Source organism: Chlorocebus sabaeus, chromosome 21 (genome assembly GCF_047675955.1).
Source record: "Chlorocebus sabaeus isolate Y175 chromosome 21, mChlSab1.0.hap1, whole genome shotgun sequence".
NCBI classification, from domain to species: Eukaryota; Metazoa; Chordata; class Mammalia; order Primates; family Cercopithecidae; genus Chlorocebus; species Chlorocebus sabaeus.
Window position 1 is genome coordinate 113,646,179 of NC_132924.1, and position 12,288 is coordinate 113,658,466.

Sequence of the window (12,288 nt, forward strand, 5' to 3'; positions counted from 1 at the left end):
GAAGCAAATACCAGCGGGGTGTAATTATAGGAAGGAGTCATTAATTACCACAGAGTGAATGACTTAAATTATAAAGAACACCAAAGAAAGGACCAGCCAAGAACACCAAAGGAAGGAAGAATACCAAAGGAGTTTCTCCACAAAAGAAACAGCATTCAGGACTGAAGAGCAGACCTTGTGGGGAAACAAGTTCCAGCCCTTTTCAACAGTCCACTCGCTACTTGCATGCACCCACCCCAGATCACACATAGGACACACACAAATACAGGCACACATGTGCCTACGCACACGTCGTCAACCTATGAGTTATCAGCGTATGCGCACACAGGCTCGTATATACACAGGAGCACAGTTACAGGCAGCTGCACACAGAAATCTCCCACAAATACAACCAATCACAGATGGCTGGAAAACTGCCCAGTCTCCTTGAACTGTCAAAGATAAATATGGGATAGGAAACATTTTAATGGAACATTAGCATGCAAATAGGGACTGTGCCTTGATTCAGGTGACTGGACAGAAGTGAGGGATAAAACCCACAAAAAAAGTTTAAAAAGAGAAGAGAGAGAAGGAGGAAAAGGTCCTTTCTACAGAGGGAGCAAGTGAGCAAAGGCAAGGAGATAATGCCTGACATGTAAAAATGCACGTACAAGGATGATCACCATTGCATTAAAAAAAAAAAAAAAAAAACAGGCAGAGTGGATCCCAGCACTTTGGGAGGCTAAGGTAGGCGGATCACTTGAGTCCAGGAGTTCGAGGCCAGCCTGGGCAGCAGAAGAAGACCTGTCTCTACAAAAGAGACTACAGGCTCACACCTGTAATCCCAGCACTTTGGGAGGCTGAGGCGGGCGGATGACGAGGTCAGGAGACCGAGACCATCCTGGCTAACACGGTGAAACCTGTCTCTACCAAAAATACAAAAAATTAGCCGGGCATAGTGACGGGCGTCTGTAGTCCCGGCTATTTGGGAGGCTGAGGCAGGAGGATGGCGTGAACCTGGGAGGTGGAGCTTGCAGTGAGCTGAGATCACGCCACTGCACTCCAGCCTGGGCAACAGAGGGAGACTCCGTCTCAAAATAAATAAATAAATAAAACTAAATAAATAAATAAGCTGGGCATGGTTGCATGTGCCTGTAGTCCCAGTTACTTGGGAAGATGAGGCGGGAAGGATCACTTGAGCCCAGGAGGTTGAGGCTGCAGTGAGTTGTGATCGTGCCACTCCATGCCATCCTGGATAACAAGAGCAAGAGTGAGATCCTGTCTCAAAAATACACACACAGGCTGGGCGTGGTGGCTCATGCCTGTAATCACAGGACTTTGGGAGGCTGAGGTGGGAGGATCATTTGAGGTCAAGAGTTTGAGACCAGTCTGGCCATTATGGTGAAACCCCATCTCTACTAAAAATACAAAAATTAGCTGGGCGTGGTGATACATGCCTGTAATCCCAGCTGCTTGGGAGGCTAATGTAGGAGAACTGCTTGTACCCGGGAGGTGGAGGTTGCAGTGAGCCAAGATTGCACCACTGCACTCTAGCCCAGGCAATAGAATGAGACTGTCTCAAAAAACAAAACAAAACAAACAAACCACACACACACACACACACACACACACACACACAACACTGGTAGCCAGACATATTTCCAACAGAAGGGGACTGGTTACATAGATAAATAGACTGGGGAATACTCACATATTGGAGCATTATATAACTTGAAAAATGATGTTTTAGAATTTTTATTAAATATGCTTATAAATAATGAGAGGTTTACAAAAGAGTACATGCAGCATGATACAAAAACTCTGCAGTGTATGATTCCACTTTTGTCAGAAAATTACACCATTAGAAAAGACTGGAAGAAAAAGAAAATGCTAACAGTGATGGTCTCTGTGTGGTGTGATTACCAGCAATTTCTTTCCCAATACATTTCTGGATCAGTTTCTTTTTAAACAGTGACTGTGCAACTTTACTTTAGAAAAAAAATTTAATGTGGGTGACTCCAGGCTGGAAACAATAATCATTTGATCATTATAGTGAGTCATTAACGAACTCATGAATTAATGCAGCCTTGATTCCTACAACACTGATTAAGCATTGCCATGTGAACAGCATTGTGCTAGGCCCCAAGGCAATGAACAGGATAGCAGGACAAGCCTTCACGCCTCGGTGATCTCTGTTGAGAGTCAGTGTGAGTACACCCAGCGGCCTCTCTTATCCATGGGCAGCCCCTGCCAAGAAAAAAATCTGGGCATACCCGTGGTAGTGGGGTGTCGGGCTCATTCCTTAGAGGTGTGACAACTAGAGGAAGGTGAGTGTCACCTTTGGAAGGCCAGTGCCTATGGTTTACTTCGATTTATGTAATTGCTATCCTGAACTCCAAAAATAGGACTTGATTGTGGTGTTGCAGCACAGTGGGCAGGATGGAAGGACGGCTGGCCTGGGAAAGGAGGGGAGGCCTGGGGACAGCGGGATCTGGGCCTTGGTAGATGCTGGGGTTATGCCTGGGTCGTGGTGGCAAAGGGAGGCCCTGAGTGGGCAAGGACAGAAGCTCCCTCCCTTCTGCCCACCCTGAGGCATGAGTCTGTCCAGAGACCATCAGATTCTACCTGGTGAATCTCTGCATGCTTTTCCGGGGGTGGGGGGAGATGGTTATTTTATGTCCTCCTGGCAGAGTTTAAATTCCTTGAGGACAGGAGACACATTTTGTTCATCACTGTAATCCCCTAAGGCCAAGCAGAAAATTGCTTGAATGTAATATATTCTTAGTAAATTCTGGTTGAACTGAATTAGAATATGGTGGAAGCTCTTTAATACTGATGTCAAAGCCTAAGAATAATTTATAAATTATTGGCCATGTTGCTTCAGGCTATATTAAGCGCTATTTTATTTATTTTATTTTAGGTGCCATGATTTAACATACGGTAAAGCTGAATCCACACGACCATGGTCCATGACGTAAAAGTGTCAGAGGTGTGTGAGCCACAGTGACTCCATTTTGAGTAGGGACTGGGTAAAATGAGGCCGAAACCTACTGGGCTGCATTCCCAGATGGTTAAAGCATTCTAAGTCACAGGATGAGATAGGAGGTCGGCACAAAATACAGGTCATAAAGATCTTGCTGATAAAACAGGTTGCAGTAAAGAAGTCAGCCAAAACCCACCAAAATCAAGGTGGTAATGAGAGTGACCTCTGGTCGTCCTCACTGCTACACTCCCACCAGCGCCATGACAGTTTACGAATGCCATGGCAATGCCAGGAAATTACCCTATATGATCTAAAAAAGGGAGGCATGAATAATCCACCCCTTGTTTAGCAGATAATCAAGAAATAGCCACAAAATTGGGCAACCAGCAGCCCTCAGGGCTACTCTGTCTATGGAGTAGCCATTCTTTCGTTCCTTTACTTTTTGCAATCTCAGCTCACTGCAAGCTCTGCCTCTTAGGTTCAAGCGACTCTCCAGCCTCAGCCTCCTGAGTAGCTGGGATTACAGGTGCATGCCACCACACCCAGCTAATTTTCGTATTTTTAGTAGAGACGGGGTTTCGCCACGTTGGCCAGGCTGGTCTCCAACTCCTGACCTCAAGTGATCCGCCCACCTCGGCCTCCCAAAGTACTGGGATTACAGGCGTGAGTTACCGCATCTGGCCTCCTTTACTTTCTTAATAAATTTGCTTTCACTTTACTCTGCTGAACTCGCCCTGAATTCTTTCTTGTGCGAGATCCAAGAACCCTCTCTAGAGGTCTGGATTGAGATTCCCTTCCTGTAACAAAAGGAAGGGACACACACAGAGATGCACAGCACACAAGCAAAGCAGACATTTAGCACAGACACAAGCGTGATGGTGCTTAGGGAGACTTGGGGCTTCAGGGGAAAGAGACTTCTAGGCTAGGTTAAGAAGAGATGTGGCTGTCTGAATAAAGAGATGGAAGGAAAGGGCAAAGAGGATGGCATGGTCAGCACAGGAACCACAGGAAATGAGAAAGCATTTCTGGCCACCCTTTTTTTTTTTGAGACAGAGTTTCGCTCTGTTGCCCAGGCTGGTGTGCAGTGGCATGATCTCGGCTCACTGCAACCTCCACCTCCTGGGTTCAAGTGATTCTCCTGTCTCAGCCTGAGTAGCTGGGACTACAGGCTGTACCACCATGCCTGGCTAATTTTTGTATTTGTCTGGCCATACTTTTTGAGTCCCTGAATCTCTCCTTTCTGGGACCTCCCAAATTCTCTAGCAGCAGCATTTTTTTTCCCCATCTGATATACCCTAATTAGGATCCATTTTCAAGATTCTAGCTGCTAGGTGGTCCTCAGACTCCCACACCTCCCTGAATTCACGAGTCCCAACAAGGTGATGGTTAGAACGCTGGCAGGCCACAGGGACCTGGCCACCCTGTACCTTCAGAGGGAACTGTTGGGTGAGTTCTGGCACGTAGGCAGCCCCAGCCTGCTTCTTGTGCAAAGACACAACCACAAAATACTCGAAGAGCTGCCTCTCCTGGTACTCGATGAGCTCCCGGGCAAGTGATGGGTACCGAGGCGCCTGCTTCAGGCGGGACTTCACGTTGACCAGGCGCTGGCTGTGAGCTGGGTGAGGAAGAGGGAGAGGGAGAGGGAGAGGGAGAGGGAGAGGGAGAGGGAGAGAGAGAGAGAGAGAGCGCAAAGAGCCTGAAATGACCATGAGCCCAGTGGAACTGTACTGAGCTGCAATAGGTTATGTAATTCTCAGCTCAAGTACTTTTTTCTAATCCCCAAAGTGCTTCTGTGTCTAACAAATTAGTAGGAAACTCTTTACTTGGGATCTCTGCCAAAGTTCTGGGAGAAGCAACACTCAGTTGGCTACCAAATCAATCAGGGTGCAGGAGCCTGGAATCGTGGCTCTACTCTGCCATGGTTTTGCTGTCTGGACTCTGGGCAGAGGCTGAAGATGTCCTTGCCTTCATCTGTCTGATGAGGTAGGGACAGTGACTCCTCCCCTCACCCATTTCCCTCGTCTTTTGGTTTGTGTGATTTGACAGAATCCAGACTAGAGGGCTTTTGGAGCTGGGAGCTTTATAAACATCCCTTGTGACTCAACTGGCAGAGATCCCACTAACTCAGGAACTCCTGTCCACCTCCTCTTCTGTCACTGACTCTGCAATGAAATGGCCTTGCTTCATTCTAGAGGTGAGTCTGGGAGCAGCTGGGTGTCTGAGGCGAATGCAGCAGGGTCACTGAGTGGACGGGTCCCTGTCATCTCGTTCAGCAACCTGGACTTGCTGTTTTCTTCTTTTTCTTTTTCTTTTTTAGATGGAGTCTCGCTCTGTTGCCCAGGCTGAAGTGCAATGGCTCAATCTTGGCTCACTGCAACCTCTGCCTCCCGGGTTCCAGCGATTCTCCTCCCTCAGTCTCCCGAGTATCTGAGATTACAGGCACCTGCCACCACGCCTGGCTAATTTTTTGTATTTTTAGTAGTGACAAGGTTTCACTATGTTGGCCATGCTGGTCTTGAACCCCCGACCTTGTGATCCACCTGCCTCGGCCTCCCAAAGTGCTGTGATTACAGACGTGAGCCATCGCGCCTGGCCTCTGGACTTGCTTTCTTTGGCTTCTCCCTGGGGTCTGAAAAATTGCAGAAAACTCACTAAAGCCTAGGCCCAGACTATCTAATTTTAGACCCACAGGGACCAATTATTTCAACAACTTCATCAGACAGACGAGGAACTAGAGGCCCTGGATCTTAAGTGATTTCCTCCAGATCACACAGTAATTTGAGCAGAAGTGGGCAGAAGCTCCAGGTCTCTGAAGCCTTAGGGCCGCAGTGTCAATCCTTTAAGCATGGAAAACATCAGGACATAAGGAGAGGCATGGGAGCAGAGGTTGCCGCTGTTACTGTAGGCTCCCTGGCTCTCAGCAACTGTAGTGCCATTTTGATCATGCCCATGACGGACCGGCCCTGGAGCACCCTGTGGCCCCACTGTCTCCCAAGATGTTCACATTTTGCCAAGAAAGCTCGGGCAGGACGCTTCTGTCCCTCATACTAAGGAGGAGGGGCCACCTTTGTAGCTTCCAAGTCACCTGCCTGCATCCTGCACAATAGCAGCTCTCCTCACCTTTCAGCTTCTCCTCTGTGTCACTGTCAGACTCACTGTTCTCATCTGTCACTAGAAGAAAAGAACAAGGAAGAAAGTTGCAAATGTGAGTTCTTCTCATGTAGGAAACTCTTTCTGTGTGGTAGCACAGATCAAACGTTCTAATTCAGAGGGGGTGTTCTGTTGTCTTTTTTTTTTTTTGAGGCGGAGTCTCACTCTGTCACCCAGGTTGGAGCGCAGTGGCACAATCTTGGCTCACTGCAACCTCCACCTTTCAGGTTCCAGTGATTCTCCTGCCTCAGCCTCCTGAGTAGCTGGGATTACAGGTGTACGCCACCATGCCTCACTAATTTTTCTATTTTTTAGTAGAGACAGGTTTCGCCATGTTGGCCAGGCTGGTCTCGAACTTCTGACCTCAGGTGATCCGCCTGTCTCAGCCTCCCAAAGAGCTGGGATTACAGGCTTGAGCCACTGTGCCCAGCCTCTTGCTGTCTCTCAATGTATTGCACAAACCACATCTCGTCCAACTCAATGTACTGCCAAATTAATTTGGTTCTAGTTCAGATGGTACTAGGTTGTACCTATATCAGATAGTACAGCAGAAGGTCCTGGTCCCTTTTGTGGAGGTTAAGCAACGAAGGTTGCTCCCATAGTCACACCAGGGCCTGTAGTGCTGGGCTGACTTGGTGGTGGGCGAGGACAAGGATGAGGACAAGGATGGGGAGGCAGGGGATATGTCGCCCAGGCTGAGCTCCCAGCCCCACCATTGTCCCAAAGACAGTGCAGGACATTTACAAAGCATCAGCTTATTCTCCTCCTTGGTGAGCCAACCAGAAAAAACAGGAAGCCACTTCTGGAAAGAATCTCTTTTCCGATTCTTGCGGGAGAGGGCTGGTGGTGGTGGGGGTTCTACCTTTTCCTGAGTTGCTCTCCATTGACTGGGACAGCCTCTTCACCCGTTTCTTTCCTCTCCGGACCTCATAAATGGCGTTGATTCGCAACACCAGCTGCCAGACACCAGGAGAAGAACAGCCAGTGTTAGCAGCACGCTCTCTGTGGCGGCTGGGCTTCCCTCACTGCCCCTCTCCTACGACGATGGAGGGCCAGGGCCAGGGGGAGTGGGAGAAACTTCCTATGGGCTCATGGGTGTCTTTCAATTATTTATTTATTTATTTATTTTTGAGACAGTTTCGCTCTTGTTGACCAGACTGGGGTGCAATGGTGCCGATCTCAGCTCGCTGCAGTCTCTAACTTCTGGGTTCAAGAGATTCTCCTGCTTCAGCCTCCTGAGTAGCTGGGATGACAAGTACCCACCACTATGCCCAGCTAATTTTTGTATTTTTAGTAGAGATGGGGTTTTGCCATGTTGGCCAGGCTGGTCTTGAACTCCTGACCTCAGGTGATCCACCCACCTCGGCCTCCCAAAGTGCTGGGATTACAGGCGTGAGCCACCACACCCAGCCCAGTCATTTTTTTTCTACCACACAGGAATGTGACTGTCAAGGAAACTAAAGGAGGCTGCCAGCCCTACTGCCCTGTGGGCGTCTGTTGTCTGGATGGGGGGACAGCCCATTGCTCACAGTGTGGTGACTGCTTTCCCTCTGAGGCTTTGATGTCACAGCAGCTTGGGAAGGAGCTTTTCCTCCCAAAACAAAACAAGAAAAGGAAGAGACAGAAAAAAAAAAAAAGGTTCCCAGGCAGGGCTCCCTTCGTGGGAACCATTCCAAAGAATGTCAGAGCAGCCCTGAGTGGGGTGGGAACTGCGATTAGAACAGCTCCCGAGCCCTAGCTTGGGACTTCGGGGAGCGGCACCATGCACCCGCGCGAGCAGCCCCATCTGTAGAGGGACACGCACCCCAGATGTCATGCACCCTCCATGTGTTCACAGGACACACACATGCAGTGTGCAAGTGCACATGGATACCCTGGTGTGGGACACATTCCAAGCCTCCAAGCAGGCCACTCAGCCTAAATGGTCTCCCCCATCACCACTGCCAGACGCCCTGTGCCCTGCCCCTCCTCACCTCCCAGGCCGGCCTAGTTATCTGATGCATTTGAAAGGAGACCTGCTTCCATGGAAAATGTTTTTCATGTTTCAGATCAAAAGAGTTTGGTGTTTCCTACGTATTTGTTTTCCCCTTTCTTGCGTGAGAAGCTGGTGAGTGCGAATTTATATATTTTGCTTTGCTGGGTCCCCCGGGGCTTGCTATCAAAGAGCACACATTCATGCCACATGTGATTTAGAATCCCACACGTGGAGGAACTCTAAAATTAGTTGTTCTGTGTGCTTACAAAATTAATCTTATTATCTCGTAGCTGTATGTTAAATGTTAGATAACACTTTTATCTGTATGTCAGTAAACAAAAATATAGGATGGTAACCAATTTCCATGTTCTATGAATATTTTATTTATCTATTTATTTTGAGACAGAGTCTTGCTTTGTCACCCAGGCTGGAGTGCAGTGGCGTGATCTTGGCTTACTGCAATCTCCGACTCCCGGTTTCAAGTGATTCTCATGCCTCAGCCTCCCGAGAAGCTGGGATTATAGGTGTGTGCCACCACGCCCAGCTGATTTTTTTTTTTTTTTTGTATTTTTAGTAGAGACAGGGTTTCACCATGTTGGCCAGGCTAGTCTTGAACTTCTGACCTCAAGTGATCTGCCCACCTCAGCCTCCCAAAGTGTTGGGATTACAGGCATGAGCCACTGTGTTGGCTTGAATATTTTAATTCTTATTTTCGATATTTAGAAATTGTCTGGCCCTCTTTGCCTCTGGCTGGTTGGGTGTCTCAGGGCCATTTAGTTGACCTCTGTGGGGTCAAATGTCCTCATTGGAAAAATGAAGGGGTTGGAGTGTTTCACTTCTGTTGAAACACTCCAAATTTCTAACAGCCAAGTGTCCATGGACAGATAGATGGATATACAAAATGTGGTATATACATATGATGGAATATCATTTAGTCTTTTTTTTGTTTTGAGACAGAGTCTTGCTCTGTCTCCCAGGCTGGAGTGCAGTAATGCGATCTCGGCTCACTGCAAGCTCCGCCTCCCGGGTTCACACCATTCTCCAGCCTTAGCCTCCCCAGCAGCTGGGACTACAGGCCCACGCCGCCATGCCCGGCTAATTTTTTCGTATTTTTAGTAGAGACGGCGTTTCACCGTGTTAGCCAGGATGGTCTCGATCTCCTGACCTTGTGATCCGTCCACCTCGGCCTCCCAAAGTGCTGGGATTACAGGCTTGAGCCACCGCGCCCGGCCCATTTAGTCTTAAAAAAGAAGAAAATGCTGACACGTGCTTAAACCTTGAAGACACTAAGCGAAGTGAAATGTCATTCACAAAAGGACGATACTGTGTGATTCCACTTACGTGAGATACCTCCAACACTCTAACTTTCTCGGTTCTAGGATGAAATTTCTTAGCTGTCCTCAGACTTGCCAGGTCCTTTCATAACCTCTCCTAGTGCTGACAAAGTGAGTCACTCAACAGGCACCACTACTTAAAGGCAATATCCCTAGGTGGACTTCAGCAGAACCATCTCTTTCTCTTTCTCTCTCTCTTTTTTTTTTTTAGAGGCAACATCTCGCTCTGTCACCTAGGCTGGAGTGCAGTGGCGCGATCATAGCTCACCACAGCCTCTAACTCCTGGGCTCAAGTGATTCTCTCTCAACTCAGCCTCGCAAGTAGCTAGGACTATAAGTGCACACCACCATGCCTGGCTACTTTTAAAATTTTTTGTAGAGATGGGGTTCCACCATGTTGTCTAGGCTGGTCTTGAATGCCTGGGCTCAAGTGGTCCTCCTATCTTGGCCTCCCAAACTGCTGGGATTACAGGTGTAAGCCACTGCATCCGGCCTCCCTTGACTTTCTTTCAGGTTGATGAGTTACTCAGAGAAATCCCATGAAAGCTACGGACAATGTCCCACATGGAAACTTATCTGCATAAAGTTTTACATTTTTATGGATTTCATGACCCCCTAAAGCCCATCCATGAACTCTGAAATTAAGAATCCCTGCTCTACAGGTTCCTGTAAGAAGCTGATCTTGGCTGGGCACAGTGGCTCACGCCTGTAATCTCAGCACTTTGGGAGGCTGAGGTGGGCGGATCACACCATCAGGAGTTCGAGACCAGCCTCGTCAATATGGTGAAACTCCATCTCTACTAATAATACAAAAAATAGCTGGGCATGGTGGCTGTAGTCCCAGCTACTCAGGAGGCTGAGGCAGGAGAATGGCTGGAACCTGGGAGGTGGAGGTTGCAGTAAGCCGAGATCACACCACTGTACTCCAGCTTGGGCAACAGAGTGAGACTCCATCTAAAAAAAAAAAAAAAAAAAGTTGATCTTGAAGGAGTTCAGGACATAGCTCCCCAAAATATGCCACTTTGGCATATTGATTATTTTTAACTAAAGACACTTGAAAAACAGAAGGTGCACGAAGGTCGCTCTGACCTTCCCTTTTCTTCTTAAAACAGGAGATGAAACTCCACATAAAAGAGGCCCTCCTTATAACAGGAGGAAAGACACATTATCACCAGTGATGGCGAGTTGAGGCCAAGATAAATCTAATCAGACAAATCTTGTTTAACCCCTATCTTCCTGGTTACTTTTCCACAATTGCCGCTCTTTGTTCAGCCTAGTATATAAACACATAGATCCAGTCACTTCTTTGGGTCTTACATTTTTCTTTTGAGGGCTCCCACGTACTTGTAAATAAAATGAGTATGCATTTTTCCTGTTAATTGTCTTACGTCAGTTTAAATCTAAGGCTCAGCTGGAGACCCTAAGAGGGTAGAGGAGAAATTTTGCCTACCCTACAGTACCAAACTGGTCAATGAAGAGAGACCAAACTGCAGCACTGAAACTGAGCAAAAGGAAATGTAACCAACAACAGATGCATAAAGATGTATATATCCAAGCCCCTGGGAATATTTTACCTTTTTGGCTGCAAAGAGCCACAAGAGGATTGTTGACAAGGGCTGTCTCAGAACACAGACTGGGACCTGCCTCTGCAGCGGGTGTAGACCAAGTCTCAGGTCAGAGCATGATGGATGGAGTTCTGTTTTTTTGTGGCGATGAAGGAAGGAGCTGTGGCTTTTTGAGGATGGGCATTAAAACCTTGTCTGGGATCAGACAAGCAGCTGAGATTGGGAGAAGAGTGGCTAAGAGGAAGACCACAGGACCACAAAAATGATCAGGATGAAGGTCCAGATATTCCAGCCTGCTGGCTTCACTGTGTCCCCCTGGCCTGCAGCAACACAGGTGGGAGAGGGGCCAGTGATGTATTCCCCACCCAGACCCCTCTGCAGTCTTCTTTCACAGAGAAAGGGTCATGCACATCTGAGCATGAAGCTTGTTGCCACCATTACCTTAGGTATCTTTCTCTTCTTCCTGCCGTTCTGTGGGTCTCCAAGGTTAAAGAAAGTGTCGTCAGGGCTGCTGGGAGTGGAGGGGGGGCTGATTTTGGAAGGGGACCCAGTTCCATCCCGACTCAGCTTCCTAGTGTCCAGCAGTTTGAAGTTCCTCCTCTCTGAATTTTGTCGGAAAAAAGCAGGTTTGGACAATGACTGCTATGAGGGAAAAGGAGAAAAGAAGAGTAAATGAATTCAAACGAGACTAACCAGTGGATAACTGGTGGTGCCAGGGACAAGACAATGAAATTGAGAAGAGGAACTGGTCTAGTTCCTCTACACCTTCCCAGGGTAGGTGGAGTTTGGTTATGCCAGTAAGTGTTCAATGAACACGTATCATCCAGTTACCAAAAATGTGTGTGATGAGCGATGTAAATCTAATCCAGTTTCTCTTTTTTTTGAGAAGGAGTCTTACTCTGTCACCTGGGCTGGAGTGCAGTGGCGCGATCTCAGCTCACTGCAACCTCCACTTCCCAGGTTCAAGCAATTCTCCCCCTTGAGCCCCTCGAGTAGCTGGGACTACAAGCACACGCCGCCACGCCCGGCTACGTTTTTGTATTTTAGCAGAGACGGGGTTTCACTGTGTTGCCCAGACTGGTCTCGAACTCCTAAGCTCAGGCAATCCACCCGCCTCAGCCTCCCAAAGTGCTAGGATGACAGGCGTGAGCCGTTTCTCTTCTTGGACAAGTGCAAGGTCACCTGCCTCAATCCCTAGACGTTACAGCTGAGGCCTTCTGACAACCCAAGACACAAGGACTGGGAGTTACAGGGCCTAAGCCTCACTTTGGCCTTGCTGCAGGATTGCTGCGTGCCTTTTAT

The 12,288-nt window shown here is 48.1% G+C and overlaps 1 protein-coding gene and 1 long non-coding RNA gene across 10 annotated transcripts in view; one reads left to right on the forward strand and one right to left on the reverse strand.

Moving 5' to 3' along the window:
- The window catches only part of DENND2A (DENN domain containing 2A), a 127,434-nt gene that overhangs the window by 49,110 nt on the left and 66,036 nt on the right, over nucleotides 1-12,288 (reverse strand). For 8 of the 9 annotated variants that reach the window (XM_037991169.2, XM_037991171.2, XM_037991172.2 and 5 more), the window contains 4 exons: nucleotides 11,428-11,628; nucleotides 6,975-7,068; nucleotides 6,083-6,133; nucleotides 4,390-4,577 (listed from right to left, as the gene is read on the reverse strand). In XM_037991169.2, the coding sequence (XP_037847097.1) occupies nucleotides 4,390-4,577; nucleotides 6,083-6,133; nucleotides 6,975-7,068; nucleotides 11,428-11,628 (534 nt within the window). The remainder of the gene's footprint in view (nucleotides 1-4,389; nucleotides 4,578-6,082; nucleotides 6,134-6,974; nucleotides 7,069-11,427; nucleotides 11,629-12,288) is intronic. The other variant, XM_037991173.2, reaches the window with a different exon arrangement.
- LOC103227019 (uncharacterized) lies at nucleotides 1,898-11,477 on the forward strand. Its single transcript, XR_012090444.1, has 5 exons — nucleotides 1,898-2,306; nucleotides 2,900-2,968; nucleotides 5,009-5,156; nucleotides 5,280-6,167; nucleotides 8,161-11,477. It is a non-coding gene; the product is annotated as an uncharacterized lncRNA (long non-coding RNA).